General features: G+C 44.6%; 1 protein-coding gene across 1 annotated transcript in view; it reads right to left on the bottom strand.

The window, feature by feature from the left end:
• Positions 1 to 24,095, bottom strand: part of Mbc (dedicator of cytokinesis protein myoblast city) — a 76,681-nt gene that overhangs the window by 23,027 nt on the left and 29,559 nt on the right. The window contains exons 22-36 of the mRNA XM_077687573.1: positions 21,958 to 22,101; positions 17,791 to 17,970; positions 17,615 to 17,721; positions 15,265 to 15,488; positions 14,994 to 15,187; positions 14,818 to 14,890; positions 14,641 to 14,741; positions 14,461 to 14,519; positions 12,531 to 12,736; positions 10,874 to 10,959; positions 10,616 to 10,772; positions 10,068 to 10,520; positions 4,367 to 4,594; positions 3,301 to 3,639; positions 1,296 to 1,379 (exon numbers count right to left, since the gene is read on the bottom strand). Coding sequence (XP_077543699.1) covers positions 1,296 to 1,379; positions 3,301 to 3,639; positions 4,367 to 4,594; positions 10,068 to 10,520; positions 10,616 to 10,772; positions 10,874 to 10,959; positions 12,531 to 12,736; positions 14,461 to 14,519; positions 14,641 to 14,741; positions 14,818 to 14,890; positions 14,994 to 15,187; positions 15,265 to 15,488; positions 17,615 to 17,721; positions 17,791 to 17,970; positions 21,958 to 22,101 — 2,635 coding nt within the window. The remainder of the gene's footprint in view (positions 1 to 1,295; positions 1,380 to 3,300; positions 3,640 to 4,366; positions 4,595 to 10,067; positions 10,521 to 10,615; positions 10,773 to 10,873; positions 10,960 to 12,530; positions 12,737 to 14,460; positions 14,520 to 14,640; positions 14,742 to 14,817; positions 14,891 to 14,993; positions 15,188 to 15,264; positions 15,489 to 17,614; positions 17,722 to 17,790; positions 17,971 to 21,957; positions 22,102 to 24,095) is intronic.

Here is a 24,095-nt window from a genome sequence, read left to right as displayed (position 1 = left end):
GTAACGAAAAAGAAATGGACTTAGGCGAAATGACAACCGGTGGACTACCAGGGTGACAGAGCGGGCACTGCAAGACTGGTCTAGAAGAAGGGGCAGGCCGATTACTCGATGAAGGGATGAAATAAGGAATTTCAGAGGCAAAGAATGGGCTCGAGCAGCACGGGACAAAAGCGGTTGGAGGTCGATGGGAGAGGCCTTCGTCCTGCAGTGGACCTAGCGGGCTGCTGCTGATGACAATGATGCAACAGCGGGGCCCATACGAGGGGAGAGGGGTCGCCAGGGGTGCCGAGGGCTGCTGTTTCTCCAGCCTAGCATCACTAGTGCAAGCTACACCAATTTTTCGTACTCTCTCCACTTTTGTGTAACAGCCAACAATGTTCTTTTTGCCAAGAAATAAATAATTTAGGCTGGCATTTCTCCCTGCCATTCCCATTTCATTTTTCCATTACATTCAAGCACCCGCCACAAACTGCCTAGAGCAAGCCGGTGCCCGACTTCAATCGATCGCTGCTGCCTTCCTGAAAGCCTGTTCTCATCAGGTTTCACTTGTGTCGCAAAAATCGGAAGCCAACTGTATGTGAACCTCAAGCTTCCAAGCAAGTGCTAGCAGCTGTCAGGCAGGATGCGTAGAAAGTACATGTGCGAGTTTGTGGCCGCCACGTTCTGGTAACCACCCCACTGCGTTACTAATCTCTGACTTCAGCTGCTGGCTGTTGTACTACACACATACATATAAATGCTAGAACCTATGGACGTGTGCCCTTCCTTGGAAAAAGTTTTGCGGACCCCCACGCGGAGACTCTCACGTCCACACACATGCACCTTCTCTGCACTTGTTCCACAAGGTGAGGTATTTCAACAACACCAAAACTGAAACAAAACCTGCTGTCCACGATGACGCTCTTATTTCAGTCATAAAGTTCACAAGCTGAGGTTTGTTTATTTAAAAAAAATGCATGACCAGCAAAAGTTCCTGCTTAAATTTACGTGTCCCTGCTGCCTTAGTGTGTATCAGAAAAAAAACACTTAGGCGAGCTCCACCAATCCCATTTCGCCACGCATTTGCGATTTGTGAAGTCAGAAATTGTAGTGCGGGAAAGTGTATGCTGCGTCAACACCTGTTTTTATGCTTTTGGCATTTTTTAAGTTTAAAAGCAACTTCTGCTGCTGTGAGTGGTAAACTTGTATTCATGATACTCTAACCTACCCAAATAGCCAACTTGGTAGAGTGCCTTTTAAAGTACCTCGCTACATATTCAGAGACACAAAATATTTCGGAAGAATTCCCATCTTACCTGACACGCAATCAGCTCTTTCAGCCTGCTGATCCCATCAGACTCCGATCTGTTTGCCTCTAGGAATTCAGGAGTGAAGAATGCCTGAAAACAAATTCATGTAGGACATTGCTTCATTTAGTCAACCATCAGAAAATCGATTTCACACATGGCTCAATAGTAGTATAACAATACACGACTCCTAGGGCAGTGAGAATATAATACCCATGTGAATAACACAATATTCAATTCAGCTATGAATCGAATAGCACTACTAAAATATTCTGAATAAATTTTTGAAATAGTATTTTGAATTTCAAAAACATGCATTGGCACTCTCTGCTGTGGGCGGCAGGCTTTCCCACCCTGCTCCAGTGACGTGCAGCTAAACGGCAAGAACAAGGTGCTTCTGAGCAGCGACTCTTATCTCCTACTTGGCATCAGGCCAACTCCACTCTCCGGCTTCTCTTTTTGCATCCTGATAACGTGGTGGCGCTCAAGCTGTCCCAGTAAACGCTTTCTATATAAGAAAGCACAGCTTCGTATTGTCATAGTCCGCCAGCCCCCGGTTTTCTGATTGAATGATATGTAATGGTTCTCTCTTTTTTTTTTTTTCATACGGGAAATAAGAAAAACAATGAATTTGTCTAGCTTTGCACTTCTAGTCCCCAAGATAAAGCTTTCTTGACCATGCACATTTTTTATTATGCACTTGCATTTGTAATCATGCACTTGCTTTGCTTTTAGTATCAACTCTTTTTTTTTTTACCAATATATTAGGCATGACATGCCCTTTTTGGAATCCATATTGAAAATACTTGTGGGTGCGTGCAAATACATGCGCGGCACAAGTGCTTTTCAAAAGCAAAATTTATGACTTGTTAGTACTGGGAAACAAAGCCGTGAGCAAGTGGAAAGGGGGGTGATAACACCATGCCATGAAGGTTTGCTGAGGAGGGTTTACGAATCACGCTAATTTTCATGCCTTTCGTTGCCCCATATACTCGGATATTTTTTAGTGCTGATTTGAAGGTTCATGAAACTGCCATTTGCATTTTTTTGTTCATAAGGGAATGGTGCTAATCATACAGCTGGTCCAAATACAGTCTAACCCATTTACAACAATACTGAAGTGCCACAAGAGTTATCCAGTAATTTTTTATAACCGGGATGGCAGAAAAAGTTCCCTTCGTAACCATCTGGTGGTTTTCACCCAATATTAACAAAGAAGGGAAATGCAACTGCATGGCCGGCCACCCAGACTAAGCCATCCGCTTCAAATCTTTGAATTTCTTTTTTAACAATTGGCAGGTTGCATATCACCAAAGTGGCACCGTTTTCTCTCTTTTTTAACATCAGTAATCAACAGTAGCCTAGATGATCCCCTTTAGTGAATCATCAGTTGTATTGCATGAGAAATAATGTTTTTTTGGAACGGTCGCTGCAATAAGGTGTTCCAGTGGCAAGAAGGGTGTGTTGTCAACTGTGGAGTGTTTCGGTGGTATTAAGTATGTCATTGGCTGCCGTGGGCACGTGGTGTGGGGGAGGGCGATTCTGTGCATGTATATGTAGCTAAGACATCTCTCCATTAAAACGAGTTGAAAGACGGCGCTTGTCCTGTTCCCTTCCTTCTTTGTGTACCTGTTATTTCGCGCTGTACCCCAAGGTGCAGGTGCACCAACTAGCCCAACTCGCCACCTTGCTACAAAATATTCTGCCTTCTCCTCAGTAAGCTACAGCTCACCTTTAGCTAGCAAGTCAGTAGATAAACAAGCAGATATGTATCATAGAAGAATATGAAAAGATTAACTTTTTTTTTTTTCCAAAATTGCCCTTAAAACTTTATTACTGAAAGGTTAGGGTATGCAGAAGAACCATATCAAGCCCTACAGGAAATGAAACCTGAGAACTACACACAAAACGGTATTACTGCTAACGTCCGACTGATCCCAGTGACGCAAGTGCTGGCTCTCCTCTACTTTTCAAGCCGAGCTCAGCTGCCGCTTCATCAGAGGGCTAATGTTACCTTCTCGTAGTTGCCGATTCCCCCGTTGACAGCAGCGTCCACAATGCCCCCCAGCAGCATGCTGAGCGGGTTCAGGGGCAGGCTCGGGTCGGCCCTGTACTGGAGCACGGTGTCCCGGATCTTGGTGTTGGTGGCCTCCATTGTCTCGATGGCGTTCTGCAGCGGGCTCACTTCCACCGTGTGGGTCTTGATGACGGCGAACCAGCGCAGGATGCCCGGCAGCATGTAGGCCGTCTCCAAGGTGGTTCGCTCGAGCCAGATGTTGCCAATGTCACTGTCCGAGTCCTTCTCACCTCGCCGCAGGGGTCGCGAGTACGTGAACTTGCTCACCTCGTTCACCTGCAAGCATGCGTGCCATGTCAGCCCTTGTTTCAGTTGCACGCCACGGAATCACATCTAATGAACTCAAAGAACAGCGCGGATAAATGATAAACAGGCCAGAACACAGCTACATGCCTAACTTCTTAAATACTTCCGGCGACTTATCTGAGTAGCAAGCCCGTTTTTTTTTTTTTTTTTTGAGAAGCAGTGTCACGCGATAATTTTGTCCAATTTTCACATGCACTCAGGTGATACCAATTTGCATCAGAAATCACAATTTTGTGACACAAATGAAAAAACAAAACTGGTTCTGAAAGGGCATTTCCTGAGCTGACCCCCAAATGGCTTTACCTGTCTTGGAAATGCCTTGAACACAATACTGACATTGTCGTTCAAATTGTACTATTTTGAATGGGTAGGACGGCTAACAAAAGAGTACATTGTTTTTACAGGGAATTTGGAGGGACCAAGGTGATCTGTCGTAAGAAGCGAATCAGGGTTCCACTCTAATAATTGCAACTTTATGATATCAAATTAACATTTGCGAACCCACCTCACAAAACAATGTTTTTCTCTCAATTTCTATGCTGCTTGTCTAAGCTGGAGGCAGCACACTACAAATATGATAGATTTTGTTTGTTGTTGTTAAAACTCAATGGCTTATCGTGATGAACTATAGCAGCAACATGCAAGTGCTTGCCACTCCTGCCCACTTGGTTTGTTCAGCATCCAGCAGCAGGCTCACCCTGTAGTACTTGAGGATCTGCTCATGCACAGGCTTGTTCTGGAAGCGCTGCGGGTTGTTCATCACAGGGTCCACCTTGTTGATCTGCAGGTACTGGGACTGCGACTCGGTGACGTCCTTGCCCGGAATGGTCAGCTTGGTCAGCAGCATGGCGTTGGGGAACTGGTTCAGCAGCCGGGTGCTGAAGTCGCTCAGCCGCTCGTACTCTTTTCCCCTGTACACAAACACCTGCAATGCCCAGCACTCGGGGCATCAATATGCCAGCACTAAGAAGTTACACGACTACAGATTTAAACAATTAATCTCTCAGACCACTGCGCTCAGGAATACGTACTATTGAGAAGAAAAGTTCATTTCTTCGTTATCTGGCAGCCAAGCATCCACTACACTCTGAGGTGTGACATATCGCTTATGAACATACCCCATTGTTCTGCAACCAGGCATTGGAAAAATAAACTTTGGGAACTGAGAACAAATTCTTCATTGCTTGGCAGCCAAGCATCTGTTATGTTCCTAAGGACGAAACTCTGACGTGTGACATATCGCTTACAAACCCCACCAAGTGGAGAAATCAACTCTGATGGTTGAAAACGCACTTTGCAGATCCAATGTAGACTCCTTTGCAGACTATTTGTACCAAATGTGAGATTAATTTCTGAGCCTGTAATTTCTTAAAACAGGCAGACACGAGAAGTATCAGGTAAGTAGGCACAAGCTTCCAATTGCAAAAATGCCCATGACATAGAAAAATGAATAAGCAAGTCCCTGTCTACATTCAGCGTGAGAAATTCCTTCGCCGTCATGCTAATCTCGCACCAGAGGAAAATAAGCTCATTCGATGAAGCTTACCCAAGGTTCAACAACAAATAAAACAAATTCAAATGCGTCACTTAGACTAGAAAACAGTAGTTCGACGTCACAGGGAAACAGAAAACCAAGGAGGGCAATGCAATTCTCTTGAGAAGAAATTTCAGTGAAAGTTGAAAGAAAAAGTTTCAGAAGAAAAGAGCTGTGAACAAAAAAATTGCACATATCACGAGATCATTTTACGCCTACATATAGGGACCGGGCAGCTGGACGGGTGGCGCCACCACTCGGCGCTCCCCTCGTCAGTGGAATGAGCCGGTGCATTGGACTACACAGCCTCCCGTTGTTTTTGTCGTGTTTGCTTCGGTGCTTTGTATGTTTTGGTGGCGTTGTGAGCAGACATGTGAGATGAAACGAAGCCTAGACAGATGTATTGGGTTCTTAGATGCAGTAATGACTACGTAAACTTGTCGGACGCGTCTAAAGTTGGGTATCGGCTGCAATGGCATGAGCGCTTTTTGCAGCGATCTGCGCTTGGCTTCACTCGTTTTCAGTACGAATAAAACTACTATTATTAGTATTATTTTCTTCTTAAATGCACTAACAGCTACGCAAACTTATTGGGTGCTTGTAAGGTTGGGGAAGGGCCACATTGACATGAGCGCTTTTTGCAGCGCTCTGCGCCTGGCTCCGCACGATCTGAGTAGGAATAAAACTATTAGCAATATTAGAATTTATTTTTACCACTTTAAATTATCTTCACCGCCACCTGCATACGAGATGAATTACCGTGTAGCCGTAGAAATGTTGCGGTTACACTTTCTGTAACCGTGAGCTTTGTACCTTCGGTTTTGGTGAGCGACACTGTGACAGCATGGGGGCCTGAAATGCCTGAAAGCCGAAGTGGAAATCCCACGTTTGTGGTGGTCATTTTTTGTGGTGATCAAGTTATTCACCAACTCAACCGCCCAAGCTACAAACCACCCCTCCTCCTCTTCCCGTTTTACCCCCTGCGTAGAATAAAGGCTGGCAGCGATAGTTAAAAAATGTGGCAGTGTTAACGTCAGCCGGTGTTTTTTAATGCTGAAGTATTCTTTATAGAGTACCTCAAAATATCGTGTAATGCCTGGTGAAGACACCAAAAACGCGCGATTAGTTGCCTCAAATATGAGTGGATGAGCCTGAGTCCTCCACCACAGATACATTTCCGACACGCTGAAAAAAGTTTAGATTTGGAGAGGGGGCATGGAAGTTCAAAATTAAACAGCAAAATCATCTAGCCCTCCGTCTAATGATTATGATGCTTGAACACAAAGCTTTCTTCGTGCGAAATCGAATGGGAAATGGTCAAAGTCAAAGACACTGCGATCAAAAGACCAAACTGCGTGCTGGTCAAATTCGACACTTAACTAGTCAAAGTTTAAATCCAGAAGGCAACCAAGGAAACCCATACGATAGCGCTTTGCGATAAACCATTATCGTCGTTAGACAGAGGTGTGCATGATTTTTCAAGCGTAGGTGGCAGCTTGTAAACCGACCGCACTGGTCATTCAGTTGTGAAGCTGAGTACAGGTTTCGGGCACCCTCCTTTCATCTCTCGTGTATATTGTAAGAAACTCTATGGCCGCAACCACTAGCAGCAGTGACGCGTATTCGAGGTGCGCGGTGATTGGACGATGGCCGAGATAAACCAGGTTTGGTTTCGTTTCCGCGCAGCAACGGCTGGCACACGGCCTCATCGTTGGTTGGGCATTCTTGATACCTCAGGAATCGGCATACTGCGATTCTGCCATGTTGCTCCTGTCTTTCGTCCTTCAGCCACGCAGGAATTGGTTTTTGAAAAACCATTTACCAACTAGCCAGCAACCATTACAATTCTTGTGAAGCAATGCTTCTCCACGACAAGCAATAACGTTCTACTGTCATGCGGTATTTATTCCATCAACGATTCCCGATGACTGTAGTAAGAGCATTTCTGTGAAATTAAACACGTTTCAGCCGTAGGTAATGAAGTTACGGAAGCGTCATCCGTCACAATTTTTGTTTTGAGGTAAATCTTCGAAGACACAGCCCAACTTTGTCTTTCGCCTGTGCACGACGTCGACGCCGTATCGTCATCAACTGACAAAGGCCAGCGCCGCAGCATTCCTAGATCGGTTGCACACACCGGCTTTGTGGGAGCATTTAGCGGCAATATACTCCTCGATTCACGAAACTGCATGCAGGCAAGAAAAAATTGCACGAAGCAACGAACTTTCACTTCCAGCTTGACTTCCAGCTTGGCGCATTGAGCGTCGTCTGCTATTTGTAAATACTGAGTATGGGCGTAAATAACACACATGGCATGCCTCGTAAACGTCACATCCGCGCTCAAGATTTACCGATCTCAAAAACGAACGTGGGGTTACGTACGCTTTGCAAGCTGTACCGCAGAAAAACGACAGGAAGCCATGCACAACTACGCTGCGCTGACCGCCACCGGCATTCCACTGACGAGCGGTTCGCCACGGGTGGCGCTGTTCGCTGAAACGACGGTGGTGCCATACAACGGCCGCCCGGTCCCTATAGGGACCGGGCGGCAATTGCATTGCACTGGGTGGAGCTGCCGTTTCGGCGAACAGCGCCACTCGTGGCAAACTGCTCGTCAGTGGAATGCCAATGGCGGTCAGCGCAGCGTTCGTATGCACGTCTTTCCATCGTTCAGCTGGTGCGGCGAGCAAAGCTAGGATAACTACAAGGACCTTTTTGGGATCGGTGAACCTTGAGTAGAGACCACCTTTACGAGGCATGCCATGTGTATGATTTACACAACCGAAAACGATGCTAAATGTGCCAAGCGTCAATGTCGAGCTGGAAGTGCAAGTTCATTTATCACGTATTCGTTGTAATACACACAGCACATTTTTCATGCCGTATTGTTGCCTGCATGCTGCTGGGCACATCGAGGAATATCTTGCAGTGAAATGCTCATGCAAAGCAGGTGTAGGCAGCCAATCCACGCATGCTGCGGTGCTGGAACTCGCAGTTGATGAAGAAACAGTGTCATACACAAACAGAAAATTTAGTTGGGGGTACTTTCCCAGATTAGCCCCGACAAAAAGCTGTGCTCAAGAAACTATGCTACATACCACCATTGTTTACGATAGAAACACGGTTAATTTTACGGCAATACATTTACAAAAGCCACTGTGATGCGTTAGCAAAATAAATACCGCATGACATTAGAAAGTCATAGCGCCATGTGGAAAAGCAATGCTTTATGCCTTTACTAAGACTGGGTTGCTGGCTACTTGGTTCGTGCCCTTCGAAAAAACAATTACTGCATGGCTGAACGAGAACAGAGACAAGACGGTGCCTAACAGCTGCCATTAGTTTCATATCCCAATGCTGTGGTTATGTTTTACCAGATGTTTCTACCACCTACGCTTGAATAAACTGAAACAGCATCACTTGCGCTGCACTGAAACCGTTACCACTAGTTGTAGGTGCAAGTGAAAACCCCACCATAAAAAAAAAATTTGCAGAAATTTTGAGAATTGTCTATTAACGCATAAAAATTCTTATTCCATGTTCCCGTTTGTTTCACCTACCGAGCGTTTGCTCGGCGGCATGAATTTCTCAACCCAGACAGCTACTTTTTTTTAGTTATTCCCGTCAGGGTGCTGGAATTTCGTCCGTCTTTGATTTTGCCCGTTCGTTGTTTTTTCTTCTTTTTTTTTTTTGTTTTTAGATAGACACATGAAAGCCCACGATTAGGTTCGTTTGCTGCATTTTCAGTATACCTTTTTAATTTTATTTCTAGCTACCTGCAACAGCCGGTGGTTGCTAATTTTACTATCAGTAGCCCAACTGGGCGACTTGTTTTGCTTATTATATTTTTTTTCTTCCCAATACCCTCCCGCTCAGATAAATGTCTACTCCACCTCTTCTTGCAGTGTTTTACATTTCCACTTTTATAACGATTAAATGTCTTGACACGGCATTAGACGGTTCGCACTGATGTACTTGGCACAGAATGTTTGCGCATTAAAAACCAAATGTTGATGTTAATTTACACACCTTGTCACATTTTCTAACAGCTTAGCAGTCTATCGGTGCTAGCCTTTATTTCAAACAGGAGGGGAAATGGGAGGTGGCGGAAAAGGGCTTGTAGCTTGAGCTGTTGGATGGTTGAATTACATCGACCCTCAATGAAATGACCACTACAAACAATCGCAAGCTCCTATGCTGTCACTTTTCGGAAATTGAAGGCATCAAGCTTACAGAAAAAAAAAGTTGTAAACTGCTGCAACATTTCCACGACCACACGGTAATAGAAGTTGTACGCAAGTGCCTGTGCCCGAAACCGCTGTGACCAAAATGGGTAGAAATATTTCAAACCGGTTAGAAATTAATACGTTTGCTGTTACTCCAAACGGGTTGCACAAGGCGTACAGGGCAGCAAAAAGCAGAACTGTGCATACCAATGAGGTTTGCATACCCCACCTTAGAAGCGTCCAACTAGTTTACGTAGCTGTTACTGCATCCAGAAACGCAACCCAACTGCCTAGACTTAGCTTTAGCGGGCATATGAGCTCACGACAACACCTAAATGTTAAAAGCACCAAAGCAAACATGACAAACCCAACAGAAGAATGCGCACTCAAATGCAGCGGCCCGTTCCAGTAACGAGGGGAGTGCCGAGCGGTGGTGCCACCCGTCCAGCTGTCCAGTCCCCATTTTGGGGATCGCGGAGACCTGGAAGAGGCCTCGCTCATTCCGATAGATTGGTGGTGACTAGCAGGCAACGTGCTTAGCATGGTGGTGCCTTGCGGCGAACTGAAAATTTTCATAATACTGACAATGCAAATGTCCACGAATAAAGGCTTGTAAGAAACTTAAAAAATTTACTCGCCTTGTTCTGCAGAAAGGCGGGGAAGTTTCGTCCGTAATAGGCGACGCGGAAGTACTCGGGCTCTGGGCGCAGCTGGCGCATGATGTTCTCATAGAAAGTGGCCACGCGGGCGTGCAGGCTGCTCAGCCGGGCGTAGTCGAAGGTCTCGCACTCGTACTGGGCGAGCAGCTCCTTGGCCAGGGTGACGCCGGCCTCCCAGAGCTTTCCCTTGTCGAAGTGGTCCAGGATGTCGTGGTAGAGGCGCTCCTTGAGCTCACGCTGCGTCTCACACTGTGGGTACTTGGCGCTGCGCAGCAGGCTGGGCAGGCCCTCGTCCGACCAGCGCAGCAGCTTGGCGTGCAGCTGCAGCGTGAAGGCCGCCTCGATGTAGTTGTCGCACTCCAGGTGCAGGTCACACAGCTTGTGCAGGTACCGGATGTACATCTCCTGACGGTTGATCTCGTGGTAGAACTCCTGTCCAGGAACGAGGAGGGAGGAACGAGGGGAGGGTTACCCGGGCATTACCCCCCCTTCCCCCACCAGCAGCACTGTGCCCACCCCCCACTCACCAGCAGGTTCACCGTGCAGCTCATGCGGTTCTCCTTGTTCTCGTCGGTGATGATGGTGCGGTACTCCAGGAGACGCTTCATCAGCCGCACAACTGTCTGGATGAACTTGATCCCCGCATCGTGAAGGGCAGCGTGGTTCTCGCACAGGTCATACAGGCTGAAAAGGTGCAAAATCAACACTCGTAAGCAGTGCGCTGGCAGCAAAAGCCGCCACTGCAGTTAAAATGAAGGTGCGGTGCCCGCCAAGGGTAAACGCACATTTGCTGAAGGAAGTCCTGGTACTGTTGGTCTCCTCGGCCACCTTCGACTAGAACGTCCAGCTTTGTGATCATTTCATTCTCGAACTGCGACGAAAAAAGGGAAATTGAGACATTTAAACCAACCTTTGCTTCCACACAAAACAATGAACTCCAATATTTCTGCCCCGCCCTTCCAACGAATGGCCAAAATTCACAAAGTTAAGAGAGACTTTAAGAGAGACTTCCCAGTGGAACATTTTTATTTACGAAAAAAAAGCAAAAAAAGCTGAGCTGCCATTCTAAACTAAGGCCTGTACTAAAAAAAAAATGTTTCTGTTAAAACGAAAAATTGCATCAGGCTGGAATTCAAATTTTAGTTGTTTTACGTGCCTAAACTACACCCGGGCTATGAGGTGTGCCACAATGCAGGGCTCTGGATTAATTTTGACCAGGTGGGGATCTTTAACATGCATTGAAATCTCAGCACACGGACATTTTACCTTTTTGCCATGACATAAGGAATGAAAGCTGCCTCTGGGGAGGACTTTTTCACAAGTTTAACGGTGTTATTTTAACTGAGGTTGTCCGGGAATAATTACAATTTGGCACGTTGAGACAGTTGAGCCACTAAAAATAATTTTTCTGCCTTAAAAAAGTATAGGCCTGGGGATCCCTACAATATTTTTTGTGACATCATAAAGATGGCAGAGACAGCACACAAAAACAAAAGAAAAACACCAAAAAGGATTTATCTCAGTCAAAAGCTTAGACTCGCTTTTGTGATGGTACTGCAATAATGTTGGCACAGTCATTTAAGAGGATTTGGCAAGGAAATGGTGCGGGTGACCCATTTAGCTTTGTCGTTTTCAGTAGATGTCAGTTGTTGCTCTGAACTTGTGTTCACTGCTTCTTGTCCTGCTTTGTCTTACAGCAGAGCAATTATGATTTCAATACAATGGCAAATAAAATGACTGATCTGTACGGTTTTATGAAACTTGCTGAAATTAATACGTGTTAAATTAAACCAAAGCATAAAAACAACAAAAAGAAAGGCCAAATTGAGTCAAAAGAATAGAAACGAAAATTGAAGGTAAACTCTGATGTAAAGTTCATTCTGAGAACTTTCCATGGCTGCCCTGAAAGTATATTAACGAATATTAGTTTTGAATTAAGTTTGTGCGTTTTATTTTTTATTGTTCTGAAACTATGTGGCAAGTCCTTCATTAGATTCAAATTTGATTAGGTTTGGTTTTTCAGATCACCTTGTGTGCACTTCGATTTAAAAGGCATTTAAAAGTAGACGGCACAACAATAGTATAAATGCCAGAAAAATATTTTTGGGCTACAGATAGCCAAACTAAAAAGCAGCTTTTGCCGTCATCTGTGGCAGGCATTCCCACAAAGTACCCTAGGCACTCCATTCCGAGAAATCTGCATATTTTACGTGCAAGTTTTCAACTGAGTCCTCAAGAAGTAATCAGTAGCCCTTGATGAGCTTATCGATAATAAACACTGCCTACCTTTCTCGTTTTTGAATTTTGTAACTATTTGCACAACCTCAATGAAGGTGCTGTCCTAGTGCACCTCACAGTGCACTCATAAATGAACAGTCCCCTCACAATAACACCAGAGATGGGCACAGGCAGATCACAACAACTGTAATGGGGGGAACGCACCTCCTGAAAGTTCCCCTTGATCTCCAGGTTGTGCACATAACAGTCATCTTGGTGGAACGAGACCGCCTTGCGCGGCGAGTAGAACTCGCATTGCATCATGTCAAAGAAGATGGGGATGGTGGCCTTGCGCAGCTCCCCCTCCGGAATCATGGTCATCTCAAGGAACGGACCCACCATGCCGGGCACAAAGTGGATCTTGTTCTGGCCTGGGGACATTTAGCGGAATCATGATACGTTTAAACACTGCCTGGATGCTGTGGGTACACTGCAGGCATAACAGCACTTCGTGTGGACGAGGACACTTAAGGCACTGCCAGTGCACCAAGTGTTGCTGTTCGTAAGGTCCACGTTGCTGCTAATAGGATCTTCACATGAATCAACAAGCAAAAGGATGGTGCCAGATAACAAAACTCTAGGACACTGATAAATCATTACCTCACTCATTAATAGCGCAACGAGTGGTGCATCAGGCAAACAATGCATGTTTTATCTTTACTACAGGTCCAGTCGAAGCAACTTATTGACAGTGGGCCTTCTGCAATACTGGCAGTTTGCTGTGATAAAGTAGAAAGAATGCTATCACAGGTGTCACAATTTCCTGCCAAAGTTACAGCTCGGTTAGTGAACCCAAAAGAAAATTCCACCCCACAGATACAGATCCAAGCAGCAACAACATAAAGCCACAGGAGCTCAGGAATAGAACACTGCTCAGCAAAGTGTAAACCACAGTGGCTTTAACTCTTACATCATTACAAAACTTGAAAGAATTGTCTTAAACTCAATATCGGAGAATCGCACTATAGTCCGTAGCATTCATTGTTGAATCGTCTCTGTCACACTTTATTTCAGGCAACCAGGTGGAGTTGACCAGATTTTTGTGGTTGGAACCAGCTGATTGCAGTTAAAAGTGCTGGTTTCTTTGTTTTGTTTCTGTTGTGTTTGGCACTCCACAATATGCCAAGAAAACTTACATAACACAACAACACTTCAGCATGCCGACAAGATAGGTTTTGCCGCAATACACGGAAGCAATGTGGGAAAGCTAACATTACAGTACTTTGTAGTTCTTTACGTAGTTCTTCATGGTGGGCTTGACTGAGTTACACCAAGCCACTTTAAGGTCGGCTTCACTACTACACACAGATGAATTGCTAGGAAAACATTTTTTCATAGGCAATATAAGCAGCCTTGTGTGAACATAACGTGAAAATCCTATGTATTAAACTTCAAAAAAGACCCCATGTAACCCTACAGAGCACAACGCACTATGCTACAAATGGACGCACAATTTTTGATATGCATCCTTAGGATGCTGTGCATCAAAATTAAAATGTTTGTTCCCTATTTGTTTGAGATATTTTTGAATTTGGCTTTTTAATGAGAGCTTGCTTCCCTCACATATTTATAGAATGAGTTCTGTTTTCAGTAATATTAAATCATTTGCAGAAGGGGCACTTAGTTCCAACACTTCACACTTTGAACTATTTTAGATTAACATTGACTGTGCAATTAAAAAAAAAAGCATAAATTCACTAATATTTCTGCTTGTAATAACTTTTTGTAAATGAAATCTACATTTTCTGAAGCACTAACCTTTTTGCCTCCAAAGTTCCCACAGCACTGTCTCTTACACTGAGCATCGTCATAAACAACGGTGCTTGCATGGTCCAGAATAAACAAGATTCCAGAGCTAGAAGCCCACAAGCAACAACCCAGTAGTGTATCCAACACAACATGTATGGTAGCTGAGGTGCAGTTTCACTGCTCTGAGATTCTTTCTAATTGGTAACAAAGCAGGCACTATCGTTAAGAGCAATGCTTTTCTGATAGTAAAATAAGTCTGGGTGCATAAAGTCTTTTCAAAGAGACTGTCCCTTGTAGTCTAAGAAAATGACCAACATTCTGCAAGATAATAGAAGCAATAACTTACCAAGATTGAACCACATCTTGCGTATCTCAAAACCAGTCTCCTGTCTCATGTCTTTGTACCTGGACAAAAAAAAAAAAAAAAAAAGGGGGGGGGGGGGGGGGCAATAAACGCGCAAATCTAGAAAACGCTTCAAGGCAGCCCTTGGGGCCCATAGAAAAATGGCAGTGAACTGACACCAACCTTGCAATTATCTTGTTTCGCTTGTTGTGAGAGAAGTTCTCGAGCTGCAGTGCATCTTGTGTGAGAAAGGCTATGGCACAGTGAAAGTAGTTGTTCCACACCTGTTGCAGTAATAAAATTGAGGATGTGTTATCCTTCCATACTTAAGGTATTGCTCCTATAAGAACAGCAACAAACCTGGTAATCAAAGGGGTTTGTGAACCGGTCTCGGATGGTGTGTGAAAAGTGGCGCAGCGCCTTCAGCATAACACTGTATTGCAGAAAAGAGTAACAATGCGGGTAAGAAAATGCAGAATAAAGCAGTTTTCCCATTTCGTTTAAATGGCACGAACAGAGAAGAGCAGTGCAAGTACCTGTTCTGCAGCATTATCATGTCATTCCAATCCTTTGGGTAGACATTCTTGCTCACTAAATCCTTAAAGACTAGCAGAATTTCCATTAGAAAGTCAAGAAGGTCCGTGGTTGTGGGAAAGCGGTCTAGGTAGGTCTGGTAGTGGTACTTGGACATCTGTCTCAGCACTGCAATCATGAGGGCTACAATGTTGCCCTAAAAGAGAAACATTTATCAGGACATCCACACGCCAAATGCGGACACAGACATTTTTCAAAATCCCGAGGACGTACCACAATGGGCAGAGATCGGTTGGTCCTGATAACAGTCTGGATCACAGTCCTCAGCACAGAGTTCATGACCACCGAGATGTCTTCGACGGTCTGTGTCCGGTCGTGGCCGTGAAGCACCACCATGATGTCGCTCAAAATCTTAACGCACAGCTCCAGCTCCTCCCCTTTCTCCATGAGGAGTTGCACGTGTTGGTTGATCACAGGCAGCAGAATGGCACGGCACTCTGACAGGCACAGAGTGCAGTGTTACACAGCCATTTCAGATGCGCCACAAAGACTACACCAAACTCGTCCTTTTAAGTACAAAGACTATGCAGTGTAGAGAGACAGTGGAGACAGCTGAGAAACTTGTTTACGTAGATAGTTTCTGCAGATTGTTTACATAGCTAGCTAAGCACGATGCACCTGGGAGCAGCAATTTGTTTTCTGTATCAAACATGCTCAACTCAGGTACTTAACGATATTCACGCAAAATAACTTTCTGATAACAACTCGACATTAGGGTTGCCACCCGCCCGGTTTTGGACCGGCCTGACCGGTTTTTTAAACAGCGGGCCGGTTGCCGGTCCATACTTAAAACCGGCTTTGGTACTTAAAACTAAAAACTTTGGCCCTTGTGCCGTGGCTATGTTCATTTTGATGTTTTATAAGTGTCAATTCAACAACTAAAACGACAAACATGTGTCGACAAGCTGCGCAGACACGCGAGCAGAGAAAATACGCGGGCGAGCGCGCTGCCTGGGATGGAAGGGGACCTAGGGGAGAAACAAAACAATGAAATGCTGCCGCCTGAGTGAAGCACATACAGAGCAATAACCAAGCTCTCGGTCACTTTCAGTAAAAATGTTATGTTGATTTCTCTCTAAGAAAACGCTACAATAAATGGCATTGCCTGTCAAAGACATGACGTCTTTTTTGCAACACAAATTAAATTTTCAAAAATCACGCCCCCCCCCCCCCTTCCCCCCCCCCCCCCCCCGAAGGGCCGGTTTTTTTCTTTGGGAAAGGTGGCAACCCTACTCAACATTAGACACATCAAATTCTGAGCATCTACTGCCACTGCCAGTGCCATAAAGTTGCCTGCTTGCAGCGCACGTCACATTATGGGTGCTGACTTTTCTTTTCTTTTTGTTTTCTTTGTGTTTTGTCGTTTGGGTGATTCTGAGTAGCTAATGCAGTTTAAGTTTAATACTTGATTATTTGCAAGGCAGTGGGCGACAAAAGCTGCAGTGTTGATGCCGCTGGCATCGACAAGTGGACATATGAAAAAAGGGGGAGAAGTACAAACTTCAGAAGAATGACAAAAAGTGGACCAGCAGAATAACAAAATGACTGCCAAGAGACAGCACTACAAGTAGGTGAAGACAGAAACTTATAGACGGAATGAGATGAGCAAATTCGGGCGCGAAGAAGGGATATTTGTTATAAACCAATAATTGTTGTAAATGGGTTGTGAAAAAAAAAAAAAAAAGACAAAGCAGAGATTAGAACATTTTATTTGCATGCAAGCAAGGTCGTACTACTATTATTTGCAAAGAAGAAGCCATGGTCGGTCAACTTTGTTTGCTTTATGCGAAACTGGCGCACATACTTTTCAAAAGCATCTATAGGTGCTCCACCTAGCTGAGCGAAAGGTCCTGGGAAAAAACAAAGTCCCTGAGAAACTGTATCATGCATTCGGCCTCCTGCAAAGATACTAGGTATTTGACTAGGCTGCTCAACCACGTCATCAGAGTCGTCCCTCACCGCTGTCCACAGCGCACGTCCACGCAACAATCACATCTTTAGTGAGGCATTCGGACATTTCCAAAACATCAGCCCTGACGCCCCTTCCGCGGAAAAATGGAGGGACAGTTGAAGAGGCACCCAGTCAAATTCAAAGCGGCGCGCACGAAACACAACAGGTGAACGAGCGAGCAAGCGGTTCGAGCTCGTCATGGGGCTCGTGAGCGGGTGCGGGGACGATGCTAAAGCGGCGGCGCTAGGAGGAGTGTTCAGAAGGAAAACTGCTCTTCTCCTCCTCTTGCTTCCTCATAAGCGGTGCAATCGACTTGTTTGCAAAGGTGGAAAAATAATGTCTGCAATATGAAAATTTATCAAGCTAGATAGTTAGCGATGAAAGCTGAGCTGGGAACGACCAAAGCTCTGTTGTGTTCTGTGCTTTTGTATCCTGAATCCACAGGATGAAACCAATGGAGGAGGTTTAACACAGTGCAAAAGAGACAAAGCTCCCTCATCACTATATTCAACTCGGGGTATAACTGCAACATCCTAAAATGTAGACGCAAATGCTTTTCCATGTCTTCAATGTTGTTCAATGTCAATAAAACTTCAAAAGACCCCAGCTTACCTGGAAACTTGAACAGCTCACTATGAACTATGTCGTTCACACACATCATCTTTTGTTTTGTCAGCCTTTCAGGTGGCAAGTTGTTGAGCAGCTCGGTAACAATATGACTGGAAAATGAGAACGCAAATAATGTCAGCTCATAAAAGCAGTTGTCCCATGCGCCAAGTGTCACCCACCTTAGTTGCTCTGCACTGAAAACGTGCAGGATGTCAGGTATTGTGGCCGGAAAGTATTTCAGGCAGGCACCCTGAATGAGCAGAACAGTGTCAGCCTTGTACAGCATCATGCCGGTAATGGACTTAAGTAGTTGCTCCAGAGAGAGCTCAAACTGTTGGGTGCCTTTGCCCTCGTTCAGACTGAAAAACAGGCAAACATGGGCATTAGCCAAAGGCCTGGCCACCTTTTAGGCTAGCCTCAGTCACTAAAAATTGCCAAAACAGAGAGAAAATGCTAGCACTAAAGGGTTATGCACAAAGTTAGTTTAAGTGAGCTTCTAGAATATATTTAAATACACGGGTGTTGCTAATTATGTTTGTTCACAAAACCTTGCCCCACTTAAATTAAACCTATGAGCTCCGTATTGCTGCAGCAGATGCTGACAGATATCAATCAATGTTTAGTTACTAAGTGCACACCAAATTCTGACCATACTAAAATGAACAAACAAATATTATCAGCTTTGGGTAAACAATCAGTCACACATAACTTCTGTATAAACAGTAATAATACAGTGACATCTGAACAATAAAATCCTGGCTAATACGAATTTAGGAATGATATGAACATTAAAAATTTCTTGGTGGAACTGTATTCTATACAATTGGCCAAATTCTAGCTACTACGAATGCATTTTAGAGCTGTGATGGACGATACGAGTGAGTGAACATTTCCACAGCAAAAATCCCGGGCCATCTCTACTAACGTGAAACCTGGGGAGGGGCGAAGCATGCAGTGTATAAGTGTATTCCTGGAGCCTTGGCGTTTTTGCTAACGGAGATGAAACCGTTAGAGGGTAGAGGTATACAGCTTTGCTGTAAATGTCTTTTGGCTTTGAAGCACGAAACTCTCCAGCGCGAGGCATAAACAAGTGTCCCGGTGTTTTTTTAGTACGCGTTACGAAGCGCTCTAGCGCGAGGTGTACACGAGTGTCCCGGTGTTGTTTTAGCACGCGGTACGTTCTAGCATGAGGCACAAATGAGTTTCCCGGTGTTTTAGTACCATGACTACATGAGACGAAGACTACGACGACGACGACAGGAGACGCCAACAGCCCCAGCCCCTAAGGGGCTTCACCCCTAATAATATTGTTCCAGAAAACAGCTGTGATTCACGGCCTAACTCAATCATTTCAAAAACTGCACTATTTTTTAGTGCTAGGAGAACTGTGAGAACATGCAGAGTTTCGTTTCATTCACTATCACACATAATTACCAATCAGTTTTAAAATGTATCACAAGGCCGCCACTACTGTAGCCATTCAGGGGCCGGAAGGGGTGTGAGAAAATGGCTGCAAAAACAAGATGCGATGTCAATTCTCTATACCTTACAACAGCACACATGCCTGCTATCATAAAATGATAGCGTTGGCAAGTTTTCTTACGCTCCCTAACTTAGAAACATGCTAGATAAATGTTTGAAAACGATTGTATTCACACTTATTTGGTCTCGCCTACGACGGCATCCTGACGGCTTCAGCCACATTTCATGGAGATGGCACAGCTGTTACTGCGACGCTTTTATGCAACAGGGGCAGGTATGTGAATTTTACGAAGACTCCAATAACAAATGGAGTTAATATTTTTGACTAAAAAAAAAACATAGGCGGAAGTCTCGTTTATGAAAGAATTCTGCTCCATTTGCTTGCTGACACACCCCTCTGACTGCTTTTGCCTTTGACACAACTCAGCACGGCCTTTGAGTGGCAAGGGCAGGCTTATGATGAAGACCATGCAACTCTGTATATTAGAAACCAATGTTGCATTCCGTCCTCAATCTACAAGAGCCCGTTGATTCACAAAATCACTAATTATTACAACGTTGACTACTATACCTCGGCTGCACATACGGTGCTAACGTAGCCACAGTTATTTTTATTTTGAGGACGGAAAGTTGGGCTAGTTGGTTAGACGATAATGGGTGCATTTTACTAGCGCAAAAGACTAGGGGTGTGCGAATATTCGAAACTTCGAATATTCGATTCGAATTTTTTGGTATTCGATTCGATTCGAATGACACTTTTATGGTTCGAAATATTCGAACCACCCAAAACTAAAAAAAAAAATCAGAGCGTGTCTCAGCAGCAAAGTGGCGAAGCATATACACGGCGAACGGTACGTGCTTTCGCAGACTGTATCGGTGTTTTCTGCTCGCGAAAACGCTCTGCGCACGCCCAACGCGCGCTGACACCGGCGACGCTGCGCGCGGCGCGGCCGGCGGCATCAACATGGCGTCGGCTCCAGCCGCGAAGTGGCGCAGGCACTCGAGCGACCGTTTCTAACCGCTCTTTAAAATGCGGCTCAAGGGAGACACGAAGTTGCTTGTGCGGTAAAGGAGCTGATAATGCATGCGAAAACGGTACTATAAAACATCACCCGCGCCGCTAGAAAGCGCCCGTAAAATATTTGCCGGGGTGCTAAGCCTAACCGTCTCCGGCGGAGCCAAGCCGGCTGTCGCAAGTAGTCAGGCTCCTCCATTCTGCCGCGCCCGTCATGCGTCATTTTCTGACCGAGGTAGGCGCTACCGCGGGCGCGAAATCGTCGATGCGGGCGTGAAAATACAGCGCTCGAAGAGCCGAGGCGAGCGAATCGCGTGCAAAAACGCACCATGCGGTTCACGCTTGACTGTTGCGGCGTGTAGCGAGCTTGGGCACAGCGAGTGAGGAGACGAGCGCGGAGCTCTACGTGCTCCAGAAAGGACTGCTTTGCGACATGGGGGTTAAAAAAAGCAGAAAAAATCACGAATTTCTTCACGCGAAAGTAAGAGAAGAAATAAACGAAAACTTTTTTCAGCGCTCAATTTTTTGGTCTGTGTTGGTTCATACGAATTTCGGATGATACGAATATTTTTCGCGGTCCCGCAAGATTAGTATCATCGAGATTTTACTGTATCAGCGCGCGGCAATGTGCACGGGCTCGGGCATGCCAGCCATTAGTGTCTCAAGTGAGCGGCTACTTTCGGTATCTGGTGGAGTTGTGACGAGCAGGAGGTTGTCACTGCTCCCCGAACATGTCGAACAGTTAACTTTTCTCCATGTTAACATTTAAGTGAGTTCAGACCTTAACCTGTTGAGTGCAATGGTATTGTGTAATTTCTAATTTTACTTTGTATGATTTGTTGTGCAATAAAGTTGCAGTTTTTGTGTCTCTAGATGGTGAAAACTTTAATTTTACAAAAAACAATAAGTATTCGCATTCGAAAAATATTCGAAAAATATTCGATTCGATTCGAACTTTGTTTTTATTATTCGAATTCGCTTCGAAATTAAAAAATTGATATTCGCACACCCCTACAAAAGACGGACCACACGAGAAGGAAAAACACAGGACGAACGCTAGACATCAACTGATGTCTAGCATTCGTCCTGTGTTTTTCCTACTCACATGGTCCGTCTTTTGCGCTATTAAATGCACCCATTATTTTTATTTGTTTGCACTCAATGCACAAGCTTCTCCCAATGTGTTCTTGGTGGTGTGTCCCTCTTCACCTGTAAACAAGCTAAATTCTTCACATGGTAAAAAGCTCACATCCTCCACTGAAATAATCATTTTTCTCTATTTTAGTTCCTTTACTGGATGCTTGGACCAACCGACAACAAGTACAGATTATTCCCAAATGTTGGCCATGTAGAATTTTCTAAGTCATCAAGGACTCAGAAGACGCGATGACTGAACCCTTTAAGAATTCATCCATGCGGCACTAATTCGAAGTCATAAAAACTCCCAGGAATGCAGCAGTTTACCCACCTGAAGCCAGGACTTTTCAAAAATCTACTCAAACTAACAAAGATATTATTGGGAAGCATAACTTGGCTGCATACTTATTTAAAGCCTTTCATTTATTGCATACAGCAGACTATCACAGTTGTTCTGCTGCCTGAACCTCACAAAAGCTTCACCATATTATGTTTTGATAAATCAAGATCTACTGCATACAAACTATTTATTTATTTGCGATTTTTGATTTCACCCACCATACCTGCATCACCTCCATATGTACCTCTACTATAATGGCATTGTGTGCAACAATGAAAACAATTTTTTTTTTCTGCTGAAGTCACATTCATCAAGTGTGCAGGTCAACAAGGAATCAAAACTTTCTACCCACTATACAAGTGGTGCACTTACTGAGCAAAAAGTTTCCTGGAATGAACGATGAATTTGAAGATGTACTCTATGCTCTTCATTGCTCGAAACAACAGGCTTCCCTCAGTCTCTTGAGTGTTGGTGTTGATGTTGTCAATGTAGTACTTCAAGACTACAATGAGTTTGCTGAAAAGAAAGACGAGTCAGTGTTTAGGACAGGGAAGTGCACCAAACGGCAGGACAAGAAGAAAAGAGTGGGCAGGGAAAACAGTAAGTGCTCAGAATTCAACCAGTCCACTAATTTTATGGAATAAACTAAATGTGCCACACTAACATCTACTTTCTCGCATGCGGAACTTCTTTTTAGCGATCAGATTGATTCGGAAGAGCGGCGACAAGCTGTTGCTACTGTGGTCTGCGCCGGTTCGAGCCGCAGCGATATTAAAAGACTAGGGTGGCCACAACTCATCTGAGTCTGACAATTCCAACATGTCGACTGCGCGGGCAAGTGCAGACCATGTGCCATCATAGCAGACGATGCGACAAATGTCCCTGACATCATGGGTTTTTGACTGACACTAGCACCAGCAGTTTTTGCGGCCATATAACTTTGACACAACGCTGTCCGGCCTGCATTTGATTGGCCATTTGGCGCGAGACGACCGAATTTGAAACTGATTAGAATAAATGTGTTATAATTAATTCTATACTGGCGGCTCACCACTTTTGGTTCGATTTTCATAATTACTGGGCCAACAGGTATTCTTTACAGCATAAAAACAGAAAGCGAGAAATTTAGTGTCAGTACTCCTTTAACGGGAACGAGGCACTTGTATGTGGCAGGTTGTTGCAATATATCTGATTTATCATAAAAGTATTTCACTTCTGAGCTGCAAATAAATTTTGCAAATGTATCTAATACAGAAATACAGATGCTCAAAAGTACCTCTACTATCAATACTTTTAATACCTGCCAGCCCGGTCTACACCATGCTGCCTCACTTGATTGTTTAGAGGGACCATTGAGACAACATACAACTTTGCTTTATTCAAAAGATTTGGCAGTTCACAGACCCCTACAATTCTGTTTGGGATGTAACAATGTTTTTAATTGGGCTATCACCGTATATATAGCCTTCGAAACTAAGCAGAGCCTACCAACAGTACAACAGTGCAGTCATAAGTTCTGGGCAAGCTTAAAGCGATGAATTTTGTATCATATTTAACCAGAATAAAACAAACTAAGCCCAATTGAACTCTCCATGTTCCAATGAGAAAACAGTGGCCTGTGTTCTCAATATTTATTCGGATTCTGACAGCGCATGGCCAGACTAGAGCGAACAGGCAGGTCTTCGGGTTGCTTTGTTATGGCAACACGTCCTTGTCTTCAGCTGATACTTATGACTGCTTTTAACTACACCTGCCAATCCGCACAAGCTGGTCTGTCAATACGCCTGGGGACAACAATTAAAACGTGAAGGCAATGCCTTAAGAAGTTACCACGGCCATCTTCGTCTTTATCAATAACCTCACTTATTTAAATGCAGTGTGCGTTAAACTTGACACATTTGTCATTACAACGTGGCTAACTCTTGACTTAGGCAAAGTTGTATGCTGTCTTCACAGTCCCTCTAAGTAAAATGAAGTGTCACGAAATGCTGCAAGGAAAATGAGAAAAGAAAGCTGGTTTTCTAATTGGCAATTCAAAGTGATTAGGGCATATTTTGCTGCAAATCTTTGCAGAGGGCCAATGAATGCCAGTGTTTTAATCTCAAACTAGGAAACTAGTTATCCTTAGTGTCCTTTCACACATACAGTCGAACACAGATACATCAAATTATGGTCTATATCGAACAGTCCGAACATCCCCTTGGAAATCTCACGCAAAATTATAGCGCTGTTGTACGCGTGTATCGAACTCCCGATCATGGGCACAGCCAATATATCAAATGCTGCACCGCCAAGTGCCTCTGCAAGTGCGCTTCTACTGACGGGTGGATGTGATGATGATGACTCCTCAAGGGCGCTGACCCGCTCGGTGAGAAGGAGGCGGCGACGTGGCGTTTCGATGGCCTTCAACACCTGCTTGCACGCTAGCGTGGGGGCAGCCGCATGGCAGCGAGAACGCGGGGAGTGATTGGTTGCCAAATGCAATAGAGGAGGGGAAACCAACCTGAAGC

Source organism: Haemaphysalis longicornis, unplaced genomic scaffold (genome assembly GCF_048455015.1).
Source record: "Haemaphysalis longicornis isolate Haplotype H1 unplaced genomic scaffold, Haemaphysalis longicornis Haplotype H1 scaffold_1, whole genome shotgun sequence".
In the NCBI taxonomy this organism is placed as follows: domain Eukaryota; kingdom Metazoa; phylum Arthropoda; class Arachnida; order Ixodida; family Ixodidae; genus Haemaphysalis; species Haemaphysalis longicornis.
This window is presented reverse-complemented; position numbering and strand designations above follow the sequence as displayed.